The sequence below is a fragment of the Euprymna scolopes genome, chromosome 3, assembly GCF_053919585.1.
Source record: "Euprymna scolopes isolate OS-2025 chromosome 3, ASM5391958v1, whole genome shotgun sequence".
In the NCBI taxonomy this organism is placed as follows: domain Eukaryota; kingdom Metazoa; phylum Mollusca; class Cephalopoda; order Sepiida; family Sepiolidae; genus Euprymna; species Euprymna scolopes.
In genome coordinates, this window is record NC_136484.1 from 40,147,184 (window position 1) to 40,166,580 (window position 19,397).

Genomic DNA, 19,397 nt, shown 5'->3' on the forward strand with positions numbered 1-19,397 from the left:
CATCAGGGGTCTATGTTCCAACCTTCCAGAGGTTGAAAAACAATTACAGGAGATGAAACCGAACATATTATTTCTAAGCAAAACTGGAATAGGGCCGACCACTTCCCTAGATGAGTTCATAATTAACGGATACTCTAACTTAACAGCTAAATCTGACCCCCAAGATAGCCATGGGCATGGAATATGTGCCTACATTAAAGATGGCTTCCCGTGTGGCAGGGATATCTCTAGAGAAGATCCTAATTTACCCTATATGTGCTTCCAGGTTGCACTTGCTAACACCACTGCATTTATATTTGCCATCTATCGCTCCCACAGCAGCGGAGTTACTATCTTTAAGAGCATATCTGAGAAAATAGACCACATACTGTCTGCACATCCCTTGGCTAACATCCACATCTGTGGTGACTTCAACGTCCATAACGTGGAATGGCTGACCCATTCAAATAAGACAGACGATGAGGGGAAGTTTTGTCATAATTTTGCCATTGCTTATGACCTCACTCAGATTGTTCACGAACCCACCCGTCTGCCCGATACACCCGGTCAATATGCAAGCTTCCTAGCCCTTTTTCTCTCAACTTCCCCTGAGCTATGTTTATGTTCCGTTCATTTTCCTCCAGGATACTCTGACCACTCCGTTGTATCAGTTAAGATAAAAACAAAATGTAATAAGTCCCCAGATGTACCCCTCCACCGTACTGTATACCGATACTCTATGGCTGACTGGGATAGCTTCCGTACATTCATATCTGATTTACCTCTGCACTCCATGTTTAAAAAGGAAGTGTCCTCTATAGTATCATATCTGACCGAATGGTTAATTGTAGGCATAGACCAATTCATACAATCTAAAAAATTCCAACAAAAACCTAACAGCCAGCCATGGTTCTCCCCAGAATGTGCTGCTTCTATCGCGCACAGAAATCACTTTTTCCATAGCTACCAACGTAATAGATGCACTGAGACTAAAGCTGCTTTCAGGACTGCCAGCGACCACTGTAAAAGAGTAATAAAAAATGCAAGAGAGCTATATGCTTAGTCTGTTAAATCCAAGGCAGCTGATCAGCGGCTTGGTTCCCACCAGTTTTGGCAAATAACAAATAGGATCCTGAACAGAAGTGTGCGTTCTATCCCAACCATTATCAATGGACCAGAGGTTATCTCGTCAGCATCAGACAAGGCCAAACTATTTGCAAAGAACTTTGCAGCTAATTCTACCCTATGCGACGAAGGCCATCAACTCCCCATATTTCCTCCTATAACACAGAACACGCTAGGTAACATACAAATATCCGTCCATGAGGTCGCCAAGCTAATCAAGAACCTTTATTCCAGTAAAGCAACTGGCCCTGACGGCATCCCAATTATAGTGTTAAAAAAGCTTCAACTAGAACTTGCTCCCATACTTACAAACTGTTTAAGCGCTGCCTTAAGGAGAAGTGCTTTCGGACTCCCTGGAAGACCTCATCAGTTTGCCCTGTATTTAAGAATTCAGGTGATAAGTCATCTGCCTCTCTGTACAGACCAATAAGTCTCCTGTGTGTTATGAGTAAGTTGCTGGAATCCATATTAAATAGAGAAATAGTCAACCACCTCAGCAGAAACAACCTTGTTAGTGACACACAATATGGTTTCGGCTCTGCAAGATCTACCACAGATGCTGATGGTTATATCTCACAGGATTAGTGAATCTCTTGACAAAGGCTTCCTTTCTAGGGCAATTGCTCTTGACATATCAAAGGCATTCAACAAGGTATGGCATAAGAGTCTACTTCACAAGATTTCCAACTACTGTATAACTGGAAATGTTTTCTCAATTATAAAATCATTTCTCTCCGATAGGCTCATAAGAGTAGTGGTCGATGGACAAAAATCAAAGGCCTGCAGTATTAATGCTGGAGTCACTCAGGAGTCAATCCTGGACCCAACTCTCTTCCTGATCTACATCAATGACCTCCCTAAAAACATACTTAACTCATTTGTTGACATCTATGCTGATGTCACGACCATCTACGGCAATACATCAAAGGCTGTAAATGACAAAGTTCTCTCTGATTCTCTCTCCTCTGATCTCGAGCGCGTGGTTCAATGGGGGAAGACGTGGCTGGTTACCTTTAATGCAGAATTTAGTGACGCGTTTTCAAGAGCAGGGCTCTGTAAATAATAGGAAGAGACGTTGCGAGCCTATCCCTATTTTATCGTTATTTCCATGGCAGGTGCTTGTCTGAACTCCAATCTCTGATCCCCCCTCGCCAATCTTTCATGAAAAACACCCATCTAGCTAAATCCACTGTGAAAAATTTTCCCCACTCTTTATCTGTGCCTAAATCAAAACGTGGATTCCATGAACAAAGCTTCTTTCTTAGAACTGCACGCCTGTGGAACTCTGTTCTGTCTGCCTGCTTCCCACTGGACTACAACTTGGATGTCTTCAAGTCCAACGTTAACAAATTCCTAATGAACCGCCCCCTTAAGTAAACACTTCATCAAATCTCCACACTAACATAATGTACTTGCAATAACCCTTATCCCTGAGTGGCTTCCAGGCCTTGATAAGTGGTGACCACTGTGTAAAAAAAAAAAGAAAAAAAAGAGTCTCTAACCTATTAAGCCCTGAACTGTCTGCCAAGCTCCACTCTCTGTCCCATCGCCACAGTGTTACATCCCTGTGACTGTCTTACAAGTACTTCCATGGAATGTGCTCCACTGAATTTACAACACTTTTACCATCTCACGACCTATCTAACAAAATTCCACCCATACATTGTAAAGGTTACGAAATATAAAGAAATTATCTACTCTAATAAAGTCGTTTCTTGGACCGCTTGTTGGCGGAATTTCTTGCGATTGTAGAAAAAGAGTACCCGTCATCGATTTCCGTGTTCGAAAGGCATATTGTTATCTGTCTATTTTGATCAAGGAGGATCTGATTTGTGAATACTCTTTCATCATTCATCAAGGTGTCTCAGTCATCTGTAACTTTCGCATTGCAATGCGTCATAATGAATGTGCAAATGCATTTGGACATTATCAAACATTACAAAATTGTTCAATATCAGCACCTGACGTCCGGGGGGAAAAAAGAGAGGACTTAAAATAAATTCAACATATTTTTTTTTCTTTTCAGTTGCTATAATTTCAATCTTCAATAAAACAAAGTAAATGTTGGCTTTGTCGTTTATGACTATCATAAATCAAGGAGGTATTTAAATCAGTTATAAGACAAGGACACAAGACTTGAATATGTAAGGTCCTGGATATGACCTTAAACTATATTCAGTGGTGAGGCCCCAGCTTGCGGGCTTTGGGGAGTGTGTAGCCATCCTTTAATTGCCATCGCTCCCAGGTCCACTCTGACCCGGAGTGGGAGTCCCAACTATGGGTTAAATAGAAACCGACTTGAAAACAACAAATTATATTCTATTAAAAAAATTTTCTTCAAAATTGTCGGATTCGGCATTGAATAACCTGAAAAGGGTTGGTATGCCATAAAACAAAAAACAAACGAACCAAACCTTGACCATGTAATAGATTATAAAGAGGAAAAACGAATATGCAGCTTCAAAAGTTAGTGAAACGCAATAGTAAGTATTTTCAAAATTATTATTACAAGAGAAAATACTCTTTGCTGAAGAATGTGAAATACTATTAACTAATGCATGGAAATCCTAAACTAAATGTTGTGTATTGTAAGTTTAGTAATTTACTAACCTTGACTGGAATTTTGGTTCCAGTAGAAAACAATAACGTGCATGTTCAACGAGAGCTTCACCTTCACTTGGAAAACACAATAAAACAGTATAACCAGTACCACACTAAGTCCATCCCATCAAGTATAAGAACGCTATCCTGTATCAACTACTAATATATAACAACATAGTGTAACTTACAATAGAAAAACCCTTGAACGCATAACATACTATAGGGTTACAGGTGGATCACTGATAATATAATTGGCTTCAATGTTAAATGCGTTGATCACTTATTGGTTCTGTATGAATTGATATTGTTCTGCAGGAATTATGTGAGTAGGATTTGTTCTTCACATAAATTACAGAAAGCACTTTTCTACACACACTTTTGTAATCCCGTTCTACCTAAACAGGAAATTTGTTACGACATCTCATCGTTTTTCTGACCAATCTTCCAAAACGGAAGTACATTGGATCCAACTACTAGCAGCATGCCTTTCCAAACTCCAACATGTTTTGCCTTTAGGTTTTGATTCCCGATTCCCAATTCCGATTAATCGTCCCAACACTAGTAGTAACATAAACTCTCAGAGATACACAACACAAAGCAAGCAACGTTTAATTAGTGATTATTTATATAGGGTGACCCATGTTACTTTACATTTTAAGAATTAAATAACTTTTTTTCTATTATTAATATATTTTAATTTCTCTTTTCGGAATTATAAAATAGAATCTTTGAAAAATTTTGCTAAAGATAAGTTTTCAACAGAACAACGAGTGAGGATAATTGAATTTTACTTTGAACATGGACGATCAATTATTGCAACGCAAAAATCTTATATGCGCCATTTCAATGTTCGACATCCTCCTAGAATTTAGTGACGCGTTTTCAAGAGCAGGGCTCTGTAAATAATAGGTATAGACGTGGACGAGGTAGCTCAGTAGGTACACCTGAAAATACTGAAGATGTGAGGCGTAACATTGGAAAGAACCGAACCACATCCATTGGAAGGCGTTCTCAAGAACTCGGCATCTCACGGAGTTCTCTACAGCGAATTCAAAGAGACTTGCACATGTATCTTTACAGAGTTCAATTCGTGCAATTTTTACAATCACCGAACTTTCAGAAACGACTAAATTATGATGTCGGGTTTCCGGAAACCGCAAGAAATGCAAATGAGTTTGTTCACAAGTTGATCATTTCCATTTTAATGGGTATGTCAATAAGCAGAATACTAGATTCTGAGGCGCCGAACATCCACGCCAAGTTCATGCAAGTCCAATGCACCCAGTTAAAGTCATAGTATGGTGTGAAGTAATCTCAGAAAGGGTTATTGGGTCCTGCTTCTTTTGAGATGCGAATGAAAATGCTGTGATTGTAACTGTTGCGAGATATAAAATATGCTAGTGAATTTTGTTCAACCTCAGCAAACGTGCCAGGGTACTGGTGGCAACAAGATGGAGCAACTGCACATATAGCTAGAGCCACAATGCAGTTGTTAACTGTGATGTTTCAGGATCGAAAAATATTTCAAAATTCCAATTTGGAATGGCATTCATGTTCACCTGATCTGAGAGCACCAAACTTTTAGCTTTGGTGATATCTTAAAGACAAAGTGTATGCAAATGAGCCTCGAACCATTCGAGAACTTAAGGCAAACATGCGACAGGAAATTCTTTCCCTACAGTCTTCAATGTTAAGAACTGTCATAGAAAGAGCTCGATTTTGCAAAGCCGAGAATGGAGGCTACTTAATAGACTTTATCTTTTGTAATAAAGTCAGGCTAAACTCTGGCACCCTAAACTGTGTAATAAAAAAAGAATTAATTAAATACAGTCATTTAAGAAAGAGTTGTTTCATTTTGAAACTGTAATGCGACTTATGGGCAACCCTGTATATATTTCTACTACGAAAACACATGGACTTCATTATTTCATTTGCAAAACTTAACGTATTCTTATTTGACTATTTATGTTGGCTGTTTTCTCCTTTGCATAACATATTGTGTGCTGTGTTTTACGTTTTTTAATCCTTTTTTTTAAAACCTGTTTATTTTTTAATACGTGTATGTGCATGTAAAACCAACTTTTTATTTAATACTAGTGGCTGCGCCGCATCGGCACACAATGCCGAGTCAAACACAAAATCAAGTACACTCAACATCAAGTACACTCAACATCGTCTTACCATCAATGCTAACCTTGTGAACTCGGAGTATAGGAAATTCCCATATGCACAAAACAAAATCATTGAAAAATCAAAAATACCCTAACTAAGGGCAAGGATAATGAGTAAACGTTGGATAAAATGATGGTTAAAATTGTTACGAACTTGTCAGGATTCGATCCTGGAATCTTCTGATCCTTAGTCAGACGTGTTATCTATTGCGCCACAAGTCCTGTCCATATGCCGAACGATGTTACTGTGATTGTATACAGACAGTGCTAAATTCTGTTGACATGGGCGGATAACTTTTCCGACAATTGCACGAGATGGCCCAAAACCCATATTTCGGGCTTTTTGTGTGATTCGGCGTTGTTTGTTACGAACCATATATAGATAAGGGCAATATAGGGACTCATACCTTTTAGGGAAAAAAAGAATTTTTCAATTCGGTGCATCCGTTCGAAAGTTTTATTTGTATATATATATATATATATATATATATATATATATATACACACACACACATACACATATAAGTAAATAAATAAACATTTAGAATTTGATTAATAGTATAGATTCACTTTTTTCTACTACAACTAGAGAATAAAATGCCTCTTAAACCAATTATATTTTGGCAACCTCATGTTCAGGAAAGATATACCCGAGTATGTATTTGCTAGAAATGTAAAAACTAGAATAGAAAGTATTTGTAGCTTTTCAACATGATTGTTTTCTCGGAAACGAAAGCCTTTGCTCTGCATCAACTTTTCCAATGCAGAAACCTACGTTTTTGTCTAACAGCAACTTTTGTCCATCGTATATTGTACTCGTGACACTATATGTGTTCAATTTCGTTAGGACATTCGTATTATATCCTTGTTGCATGAATATCATTGTAATCTATATAGTTACAAAATTCTGTGGACCTTGCGTGCTTGCTTGCTCGCTTATCTTTTATCTTCCATCATGAAGCGAGTCCATCTTTTAACAAGTGAAGCATGCATGGTCCCCCGTGAGTGCACAGTGAATGAGGCTTAAAACAATGACTAAGTACTACATTTGCCCCCCACTCCACCATTTAGCCCCAAAAGTCCCCAGGGGACGTCAAATCCTGGTGACAACAAACGGGATTTAAGTTTTAAACATATGTAAATTTGAGTTCTGCACCATACAAAAAAGAAATGACTAGCTCCACCATTTGCAACCCCACCCCCAATTTAGTCCCCAAGGTCTTAAGATATTTAAATTTGACTTTAGTACCATGCAAAATTGCTAGACATACACAGAAAATTTTGGGCAAATATGGTAAGATAATCCCAAAAATGGAGTGTTTTAATTAACCCTAAAAGAGCTCCTGAAGCATACCCAAGAGTTATCGCGAAGTATAGACAAACAAAATTGTATAGATATCAGTTAGTTACAACTTTTCAGAATGTTTTATAAAAATCCAAGGCATCAATTTTTTTAACAGGCACAAAAGTGTCAATTTTAGCCATTTTTACCTAAAAGGCAAGCCTAGAGGGGCAACCGGTGTTTTCCCAGAAAATCCGTTCCGTTACTTTTTTACTCATATCATGTTTAATGTTTGTGCAAAATTTCAAAAAGTTCCAAGGCATAGTTATTGAGAAAAGTGCGGACAGATGAACGGACAAGGGTGAATTTACAGGTCCACCCTCCCGTTGGGGGACAAAAAAGGGATGAGAAGTTATATATATATATATATATATATATATATATATATATATAATTAGGACAACAAAGATTGGATTAATAGCAACGAGTAGTGTATTGTCATTGTTCATTACAACTGTTTCACGACCATTCGGGCAATTCCAAACCTTATATCGTTTGAAAACATTCACAAGAACGACCTCTCTTCAGAGGTTGAGAAAAACACTTTCTAAATGAACAATATGGAATCCATTTCCCTTTTAAGGAAAACTATGCGATAAAAGATTTACGTACATTTCTTTGTTTGGAGGTTTTCCCGTTTTCTGTTTGTTAAGGATTTTTTATATCTACCTATTTTCGTATCTCTATTTGATTGGAACATTTAAAAATAGAGATACTAAAATAGGTAGATATAAAAAAAAATCCTTAACAAACAGAAAACGGAAAAACTCATCTAAATTTCTTATTTCTTCATAAACAAAATTATTCATCGAGTTGTTACAGCTGGCGTTAAATAAATAGAAACTAATTTTATTTCTCAATGAACGAAAGTGTGTTTATTCATCATTTTAGGAACACACAAGAAAAAATGGAGCCGAGTAAAGTACCTTTCAAGAAACAATCAGAATAGTCTCCTTCGTATCTCTTTAATTTCTATAATCATAATAATTACAAGTCATAAATGAATTTTACTTACATTGAAATTCAATTCATCAGAGACCAAAAGAACAACACTGTAGTCACATAAAGCCTGAAAATAGATAAGTTAATCCAATGATTAATCCTATAGATTTAATGAATTCATTTATATACAGTTATGACACATTGAAACACAGTTTTCTTTTGTTGTTTTTTTTATCAGCGAAGGTAAGCAAGGTTGAGCTTAGTCTGTACTAAGATGGGTGATAGTTTGGAAGTATCTAGTGCTGTAAGTTTGGGATTAGAGCTAACTTTAAAATAAATTGTGGTTAAAAATATTAAATTCGACACACTGCTGCTGCCAAAAACTCGCTACTCCAAATCTCGACGCCCTACTGTCAAAACTCACCTCCAAATCTCGATGCTCCGCTGTCAAAACTCAACTCTAGAACACGATGCACTGCTGGCAACACTTGCTACTTTGGTATCCAATTCCAAAACTCACTCTATCTCTGAAAAATCAGGCTTTTTTATATCCAACCAGAAGTATCTCATTTGCATGTTATGTGACAATTTCGAAAGCATATAAATAGAAAAAGGCGGCTATTTTTTATTTTTTCTTCTTCTTCATTCTTTTTGTCTGCATGGAACTCTGCACACAAACAATAATGACTGTATTCATCTAGACTATCAGATAAAGAGAATAATTTCATTGTTTTCTTCACTGCGTGTCACTCGATACTTCTCATTCACGACGTCATATCCTGAACATGTCAGCTCAATTTCTACTCCTAGATTTCTAGTGAAATAACCTGTTGTACTTCCTTTATTTAATGCTGCCTATTAGCACTCCAGGGGCATCGCCAAATTACCGAGGCAAGAAGAACATTATTATTATTATTATTATTATTATTATTATTATTATTATTATTATTATTATTATTATTATTATTATTATTATTATTATCGAGTAGATTGAATTAGATTTGTTTTAAAGAGAAAAAGGCAATTCAAGGACAAATATGTTTAAATGACGTTTTAGAAATTTAACTTGATTAGATTCTATAAACAATAACAAGAAGGAATTTTAGATGAATAAAAGCAAATATGTTTACAGAAAAAGGAAGGTGTGTTAACAATAATATCTAGATACGTGATACAGATGTTGACTGATAGGATTCGTTGTGAACGTGCAAATAATGTAATCACAGAGAAATAGTTTAATATATACACTAGAAAAAGGTCAGTCGAAGAAGTCGGGGAGAAGATACCGTGGAAGCCGGTGAAGTTAAAGCGTTGTAATCTCCGAAATGTTGACACGTTGTGTGAAATAATGTTATATGAAATATAACGTTGTGTGGTGTTATCTTTCGAAGAAACAGGTATGTGAATTCGTACCAGTTGTTACTGCCATATTAAATGTTTTCGAACTCTTGAATTTTTATAGACTGTCTATTATATAGACTGTTGTTACTATAAACACTCCTTCTTCACCAAACAACATTTGTCTAACTCTTCATCAATGGAACATTGTCTCCTCACGTCATTTGGAGCCCGTAAAGTATTTGTTATCTCCTCAAAATAACATGGCGATATGTCCACGTCATGGTTTCAGTCCAGCTAAAGCAAAGCATTATTGATTGTAAAAGTTATATACACTCTGTATGTCGGTTTATATACACTAGCATTTATTCATCGATAATTTGATACTCCGTGATCCAACATTAATATGACATGAAAATTCTATTTCTATGACTCGTTAATACCAACCTCTTTCCTACAGAAGAGACGTTACGAGTCTGTCTCTGCTTTATTATTATTTTTGTTGCAAGTGCTCATCTGAGCTCCAATCTATGCCCCCCCTCGCCAAACTTTCACAAAAAACAGTCGTCTAGCCAAAACCACTATAAATAATTTCCCCCACTCTTTACCTAAACCTAAATGTAGATTCCATGAACAAAGTTTCTTTCTTAGAACTGCACGCCTGTGGAACTCTCTTCTGATTATCTGCTTTCTAGCTGATTACAATCTGATTGTCTTCAAGTCCAACGTAAACAAGTTCTTAATAAACCGTCCCCCTAAGTAATCCAATTTACAAAACTCCCACTAATTATGTTTACTACGCTATAATCACATTGACTAATGTATACCCATTAACCCTTAATCTTGAGTGGCATCCGACCCTTGATAAATGGTGATTCCTGTGTAAAAAAAAAAAAAAAAAACTATTGTTAAAACTGTTCGAATTTTTATGAATGGCCTTTGGGCAACATGATCAAAGTGTAACATCTGTTATGATTCTGCACTTGGTCTCGGTTGATGGAGAAGAAATCCTTTATGACTGATACATTTCTTATTTTTGTTACTAACCAGAGTGCTTCTTTCTGGAGAGCTGGTTTCCCCTTACATTAAAAACCGACATTGTGTCTAACTTTGCCCTCGTGGTGTTGTATAGGGATGGGGTCTTTTTTAAGATGATGGGTACATATATACGATGGTGATGAAGGAGAGAAGAGAGAGGAGAGAGAAATTTATACATTTTACAGTCAATGGTTTCGTAGGAGGAGAGAGGGTGTGATTGGTTCTTTTACCACAGATGGGGGGACAGTCATTACTCATGATGGAGAGGGGGACAAATTACTTAAGATAGGTTATACAAAGTTCATTAATAACGATGATTTCACATTACCTTTAATTTGGTAGAATGATGACACGAAGACGGCAGTTACAAAAATATGAGATGTTCTTTTATTCCATTTGACCGGTCGAAATGATGATGACATCCAGGAATTCAAAGTCAACTACATGATTAAAACTTTCTCCCTCACTTCCAAAGGGACCCTCCTCTGACCATTTCATCTCTGTCTCTTATTGTCCTCTCCAACTCTGTCTAACTCATCTTCGACTCTAGCTCCCATATTGAGAATCCATCTCTGCCATGACGTCATACGTGTGTCTGTCAACGTAATCGACCCACATGGCCTAAACTAAACATCCGTGGTTCGGCACGTTTCCAAACCATTTCTGCAGACAAAGAATTCTTACTAACCTATTTTTTTCCTAACCTATTTTTCAACATATTTAAATTGCATTGTTATTTAATTTCTAGCTGACCTTATTTTAATTCAGTTTTCATAAAAAGAATTGAACAATCAAAATTCCTTTTACAACAACATATCTAAACTATTTTATGTGAAACTGAACAATGCGAAATTCCACATTCCATTTCTGAATCTATTTCTTAACCTTGCTTACAAAGTTCGAATCTCGGTCTATCTAAGGTTTTTTTTACTTACAAGAAAAGGGAAACCTATTCTTATAACAGTGGGGATGCAAGTAAACAACAACAACAACAACAAAAAACATTATAATAAATACTCCAGCAAAAAGAGGTTTCCCTGCTTGATTAACAATGCGAGCTAAAACGCTTTGATAGAATAACCATTCCTCAAATGCTTACCTTTTCATAATTTTCAAGAGCTTCATAACAGACTGCTCTATTAAAGAAAGCAAGGGCAAAATTTCCCCGTAGTTCAATTGCTTTTGTCAGGTCAGCCACGGCAAGTTTATAGACACCAATGAAATATTTGATAGATCCCCTAAAGAGTGAAAAAGAAGAAAAAAGATTAAAGTTAATATTAACTTAGATTATTAACTTGACCTACCCTGCGTTGCTCGGGATTCACTGATTACAAGTGGTACATTAATTTCGATTTAAAGTAAAATAGAAAAAGTCATGGATAACAAAACAAAGTAAAATAAAAACGATATGCAAATCACGTATAGGCGAGAAACACACATGCACAGAAGCACGTAAAGCGATCACAAAATATTATTACTAATATAAAGAAGATATACTAAAAGAGACGAAAAGATGAGAAAAATATTCATTAATAACATAAATAACAAATTGAAAGCCACGTTCAATTTCAGAACAGTTTCCGATGGGTAGCTTTTCTGAACAAGATGAAGACTTAATAGATAAGTGGTCGAATTTGCGATATTCTTTATTGATGCAAATATTAATTTTATCTTCATTTCAGTTTGTAATTCACATATATATTTTGATTATTTTATTAAGTGTATACTAGATTTTAACATTGCATAAATAGGTCCTACATTTATATTCCCCCCCGCACCTTGAGGAACTATTTCATCTAGAGAATCATAGCTCGTAAAAACGGTTAGCTTTTTTAAATTTTCAAACGCAGGATTGTAATTTGGCGCTAAGAAAATCTTTATTACTTGCCATTTGAAGACGAACGTATTGAACAGATAAGTGGTTGAATTTACGATACACTTTATTGATACAAATATTAATTTATCTTTATTTCAGTTTATAATTCATATATATATATGTATATATATATATATATATATATATATATATATATATATATATAGTCATCCACATACAGTACTGTTTCGCTGTTTCACAGCTCATCAATGTATGTATGTATATATATATTATTGTTTTATTAAATGTATACTAGATTTTAACAGTGCATGAATAGGTCGAATCTATTGTGGATAGTTGTTCTGTACAGGTCCTAGACTTAATAATTTTGCAGGCAAAGAGCAAAAGATCTTTCTCATGTTGACATGAAAAGATTATGTGCTGGAATGCTAAATATTCAATATTTTATGGAACAACTCTTGTTTCTGATTGGTTGCTAGCCGAACATAGCCCCATTTGATTCGTCAGTTCCTATCGTCAGCGCCTATGAATAGAACACTTTAATTTTCACTGATCAGAACCTTTTCATTACATCAAAAATATTTGAACGGAATCATGTTATACGCTGAAAAGATTTACCCCCTATATATTTTTTGATTTATTATTTTAAATTATCGCCATCATAACAAACGTCCTAATCGGAATATTTCCTTTTCAAACAAGCTGAAAGGAAATAATTTTTTGTATTGTAAACACCATGGTGCATGGAAAAAATGATAAAATCATTAGGCAGAATCAAACATACAATGTGCCAAAAGTATTTTTTACATGGGAGTCACTAAGGCCCAGAGGCAACTCTGTTACAGGAAAAAAGGGCTGTCCCCTTTTCATGTAAATAAAAAGAACATTAGATAAATGAAAATGGGATTAGGATAAGCCGAGACTCGAACCTTGTAAGCAAGGTTAAGAAATAGAATGTTAAAAATCGGAATGTTAAAAAGGTCTATTGTTAAATTCTATTATAAATAATTTGCTATTGTTTATATTGTAAAAAGAATTCATTGTTCATTCTTTTACAAAACTGAATATTAAAAATGTCAACTAAAAAGAATAAACAATGCAAATTAAAAATACATTGTTAAAAAATAGGTTAGGTTAAAAAAAATAGGTTAGGAGAAGATTGTTTCTTGCAGAAGTGCGTTTTGCATAGTCACGTGAATTGGTCACGTTTGGAAAAAACACTTCTGACGTCATAGCAAAAGGGGGATTCTCTATATAGGAGCTAGAGTTAAGTCTGATCAAGGTAGTTGAGGCAGAACAGTCAGCAGAGTCGGTCGGAGAGAGTTGATTGGCCAAGAGTTGACATAGTCAGAAGAGGGTCCCCTTTGGAAGCAAAGGGTAGAAGAGTAAAGATACAAGTGAATTCCTGGCGTCATCAGCATTCGACCGGTTCAATGAATAAATAATCGTCTTTGTGTTTTTGTAAAACTGTTATCATCTGTCATCTTTCAACGCCCAAAAGGTAATGTGTTAATCATCTTATGAACATTGTGTAACCCTTTCAAGATGTATCTCTCCTCCTCTCTATATGCGTTATAAGAAATATAAGAACTGTGCATCTATCACCCTCCCTCCTCGCTAATATATGTATAAGAATCCACAGAACTGTATAAATGTCTTCGCTCCCTCATCATCTCTATCGTTATGTATTACATGACCTATCGTTATATCATTTATATGTATTGCCCACAATATGAAAACCCCTGTCATCTTCAATATGAGTCCCCTGCTACACAACATACAGCGATTTGAGTGTCGTAACCATTATATTCTGCAAGCGTAAAAAGCGAATTATACCACAAAACACAACAATGGGTCCATTGAGAAAAAAAAAGACACAACGCGAAAACAAAAAAGCTAGACGAAATACACACATACACAATGAAAAAAGTAAATCATACATTCTCATATGAAAGAAAAATGCATTAAAAAAAGAGAGGATATGCCGCAAAAAAACCCAAAGAACGGTCGTAAATATGAATGAAAAAAAAAACAGTTGTAAAAACAAGTCACCACGCGTAATTCATTGATAAATGAATTGTTTTGTTTTAAAAATATATGCAGACATACACACAAGTAAGAAATTGGGTCATTCATAATTGTTGAAAACTGTTTTGCATAACTGTCAATGAAACAAGAATTTTTCACAAGAGTCAAAATCGCTTGCACTTTAAAACAGCACGTGTAAATACTTTTGTGAAAAGGCATTTTTTTGGTGTTCATACTTTTCAGCTTTCCATGTGGGGTTTTTTTTTAAAAAGGGACAATTTTTTTTGACAGACTTTGTTATTGTTGTTGTTGTCACAGAAAAAAAAAATTTCTTGAAAAAAAGTTATAATTGTAACGTTAAATGTGTTATCATAGTGAAAATGTAAGACTGTATTTTTTGAAAATGTTATATATGTTGAACAAATATTATAAATTGTTTTAAAAGTATGTATAATGTTATTGTATTTGTTTGTCAGGAATTCAAATGATAATTAAGTAAACAAATTAGGAAAAATAAAATGAAACGATAATTAGGACAAATTGTTGGCCTAGAAATAAGTTAAAATTTTAGAGACGGGACAATAGAAAATTACGTAAACGGGTATTTTGAGAGTTTTTCAGATGTGATAAGCCAAAAGAGAGAATTTTTCTTTTTGATTTTTTCTTTTTGTTTATTTTATTTTTTTTTTTGATGCCCATAAACATTATTTGCAAGAAGTGTAGCTTGCCAGGAAACAGTATTATATTAGGAAAATATAGATGGGTCCTGCGATATTGTGTGCTTTTAAAGCATGCTGCACATGACGGCATCAAGCAAAATTATAAGTCTAGGCATAATAAATTAAAAAAGGCAGGCGTTGAAGGATACGAGAATTCCTTAGGGTACCAAAGGACTATAAGAGTCAGTAACATGGGTAGATCACATATAGCATTAAGAAGAGAGAAAAAGTAAAATACACCGTAAGTAAATAGGAAGAAAAGATATAACCTTATATTTTTTTAGAGATGTATGAATGCGGGATATCTCTGCTAGAATCTTGAACGCTCTGATGAAAAAAAGAGAAAAATCACAAATCTGGGCCATAGTTAGAATTCAGTGCACAAACAGGAATTTTTGCTCAAAGGATTGGGTTATTTAGTTTAGGGTGATGTTTTCTAAGGCTTTGTCGAGTTTCAAAGGTCCAAGCAAGGAAATTCGAGCGAATCAGTGTGATAAAAAGGTATATCTTAATAATTAGAAGCTAACCACAAAGATTTAAGTAAATGAGCTCTGATGTATGTCCCAAAAGAAATAAGATAGTTAGAAAATGAGACAAAGCTCTGATTAGTAGAACACCCAGGCGAAAGTAAGGATCAGGACACATTTGGACGAAAGAGTCGTCGATTTCGTGAAGAGGTAAAATGAGACCTCGGTTTATAGCATAAGGGGTGGGGCTGGATGAAGCAGTCGATATGAATCATAGGAGGTATACCCTACAACCAAAAAGGAAATGCCAGGAAGATCAGAGAGAGATTCTGATATAAAGAAAATAATTATGAAGTCAGTGGAAAAAGAGCTGACTAAAGAAGTTTTTTTTTCGATGGGGTCAATTTTTAAGGAATTGCATCAGCAGTGAAATATCTACTGGAGTGGTAGAATGATCCCATCATTTTTCCTGCGACCTTGGAAACGGATTTGATGTAATTGTTCTATTTCAAGTTAGGAGTAAAGGTCAGACCCAGAAGTTTGTCAAAACTTGGAGCCTTCCTAAGACAAGAGCCATTCATTTCAATTGATGCTAAATGGGGATAAGTGCGTTCATGATGTAAAGATAGAAGCTTGGTTTTGGATGCATTAAAATTAACCAGTCACCTCTTTTCTCATTGTACCGTGTGCTCAAGATCAGAGGAGGGAGGATGAGAGAAAACTTGGTCATTTATGGCCTTTGAAGTGTTACCATCACTTAGGATATAACTTGAGAGATCAGTGGTGTAGATCTGGAAGAGAGTTGGGTCCGGGATGGACCCCTGAGAGACTCCAGTATTAATACTATGAGCTTCTGATTTCTGCCCATCAACCACTACTCTTATGAACCTATCAGAGAGAAATAATTTAATAATTGAGAAGACATTTCCAGCTATACTATCTGCTGAGTTGACTGGAGATTTTGTGAAGTAGACCTTTATGTCATACCCTATTAAAGGCCTTTGATATGTCAAGAGCAATTGCCCAAGAAAGGAAGCCTACATTGCTAATCCTATAATATATAACCATAAGCACATCTGCTGCATATCAAGCAGAACGGAAACCATATTGCATGTCACTAAGAAGATTATTTATGCTGAGGTGGTTGATTATTTCTCTATTTAACACAGGTTCCAGCAACTTACTCATGACGCACAGGAGACTTATTGGTCTGTACTGAGAGGGAGATGAGCGATCACCTGAATTCTTAAATATGAAGCATACTCATGAGGTTTTCTAACACTTGAACAGCTTGATTTAATAATTGATAAGACATTTCCAGCTATATCATCGCTAGAGATCTTATGTAAAGAGATTCGATAATCCTATAAGATATAATTGTTAGCACATCTGCTGTAGATCTAGCAGAATGGAAGCCATATTGCATGCCACTGAGGAGGTTATTTTTACTGAGGTGGTTGACTATTTAACATAGATTCCAGCAACTTACTCATGACGCTCAGGAAACTTATTGGTCTGTACTGAGAAGGAGTTGACCGATCAGCTTAATTCTTAAATATGGGGTATACTGATGAGGTTTTCCAGGGTGTTATGAAGCAATTCTCCTTAACACAATGCTTAAACAGCTTTGTAAGCATGGGAGCTAGTTCTGGTTGAAGCTTTCGGAGCACTATAATTGGAATGCCGTCAGAGTCGGTTGTTTTACTGGAATCAAGGTTTTTGATTAGTTTTGCAACATCACGCACATATATTTGTATGTCGCATAGTGTGTTTTCTGATACATGAGGAAATACAAGGGGTTTGCGGCCTTGGATCGCATAGGGTAGAATTAGCAATTGGCACTCAAGTCATCTATTTTTTTAATAAATAATTTAACCAAGAATTCTTCATAAGTTTTGATTTCAGTTTCGATTTTAACTGAATGAACTCAAGTTACATATATATATATATATATATATATATATATATATATATATATATATATATATGCGGGTTCTATGCATGCATGTGCACATATGTGCATATATTTGCACGCTAGGGCGGAGATGTATGTGTACATGTGAACGTTACTTTAAGTATATATGTGTGTACATGCGCATGTGTGTGCTCGCGTGCGTGGTCGCTAGCTAACCCTCTCCAAACAATTAACAACAAATAAAAACTAAATAAATAAACCGAATCATAGCCCCCCCCCCCCTGCCTTCGCACCTAAGCGAACACCCAACAGGTCAAGACATACTTATCAAGAAATCATCTCACCAACGAGACGACAAAAACTTTAACATTAAGACTAAAATTTTAAAGTAACCCGCCTCCTCCTATCCCCACATATTCCCCTTCCCCCTCCATGTATACCTTGCCCTCAGCCACACCAGAAATTAACTTCGCAGACCCTTCCCCACAAGTTCCTTAAACTCCAAAACTAAAACATCACCGACATACCAAGCACCCCCTCCCACCTTTCCCCTTGTTCCCTTCCTCTTTTTCCCCCACTCTTCTCGCATCCCACCCCTGTTCACTCTTTCACTCTTTCATCCCATAACAGTGGACATTTCTGTAAAAGTCTGAGGAAGCTACAGACGGCCAAAAAAACGGCAGGGTAGCTGAAACAATAATGTAACTTAACAGAAAGATACGGTAATAAAAAATAAAACGCATATTTGCTCTACAACAGTATTGAGCACTTTCTTCAGTCTTTATTAATTACCATTTCTACTATATATATATATATATATATATATATATATATATATATATATATATATATACTCTCAACTAGCCACTGGTATTTAGCAATGTGTGGTTGAAGATTGTGCACTCCCTACTACAAAAATTTAATGCACAGGCACCCTTATGGTGAGTATCCATAGTCTCTCAAGACAGAAGAAGTCTTTATCATACCTTTCTGTGAGTCTACTGATGTTTGCATAGTTCAATCCTGGACCCACAAGTACGGTCATAAATCGAGCATGTGAAGGAGGTGCCTGGCGAACATGCCTCTGTGCGCAATTAATCTTATGCTCCTGTATATGCTGCTTTACAATATTGTGAGCTGAGGGAGAGGGTTAGAGTTCCCGAGAGAAAGTTCCTCTAAGAGGGGTCTATTCGACACCTCTTCAGAAACGCTTCCTCTGCCCAACATTATTGTGTTGGTCTTGAATTAATTGACCATAGACAATTCTACGCGATAGTCTATGGCTGGGCATTCTAATTATGCACCCCAGCTACCTGAGTTGCCATTGGATTAGGTTAAAATTTAAGCGAATTTCAGCTATGAATGTTTAATTTTGAGCATGCGCAAAAGACTCAACAGGTGTAATACTTTATTTGACTTACAAGGTTAACTGTTTTGCTTTCAATTTTGACCCCATAGTAGCAATTTTTGCCAACTAAAAGCCAAATCGAAAGTGTGCTACAGGTCCAAATCCCCTATATATCAAATTTCTACTCTGTATACTAAATATGCAGAGAGGAGTTTGGCAGGGAATTTTCGCACACATATCAACAAGACACTTCGCTATTATGCAGACTCTAAAAACTATGCATAAATAGAATTCAACATAATGATAAAATAGAACCAAAGAATATAATAATAAACCATAAAAATTAATAATTTAATTAAAGCTCATTTTTCAAAAAAAAAAATGTACAAATTAGTTAACTTTCATGTAAATGAAAAAGTAAACTTTTAATATCAATGTCAGAGTGAGAAAAACAATCAACTGTATATATATATATATATATATATATATATATATATATAACTACTTAATTTACTCGCATAAAATTAATATACGAAAGTATAGATTT

General features: G+C 35.6%; 1 protein-coding gene across 1 annotated transcript in view; it reads right to left on the reverse strand.

Moving 5' to 3' along the window:
• Window positions 1-19,397, reverse strand: part of LOC145254614 (uncharacterized) — a 1,033,347-nt gene that overhangs the window by 61,402 nt on the left and 952,548 nt on the right. The window contains exons 45-46 of the mRNA XM_080113229.1: window positions 11,636-11,774; window positions 8,234-8,287 (exon numbers count right to left, since the gene is read on the reverse strand). Of these exons, the coding sequence (XP_079969355.1) occupies window positions 8,234-8,287; window positions 11,636-11,774 (193 nt within the window). The remainder of the gene's footprint in view (window positions 1-8,233; window positions 8,288-11,635; window positions 11,775-19,397) is intronic.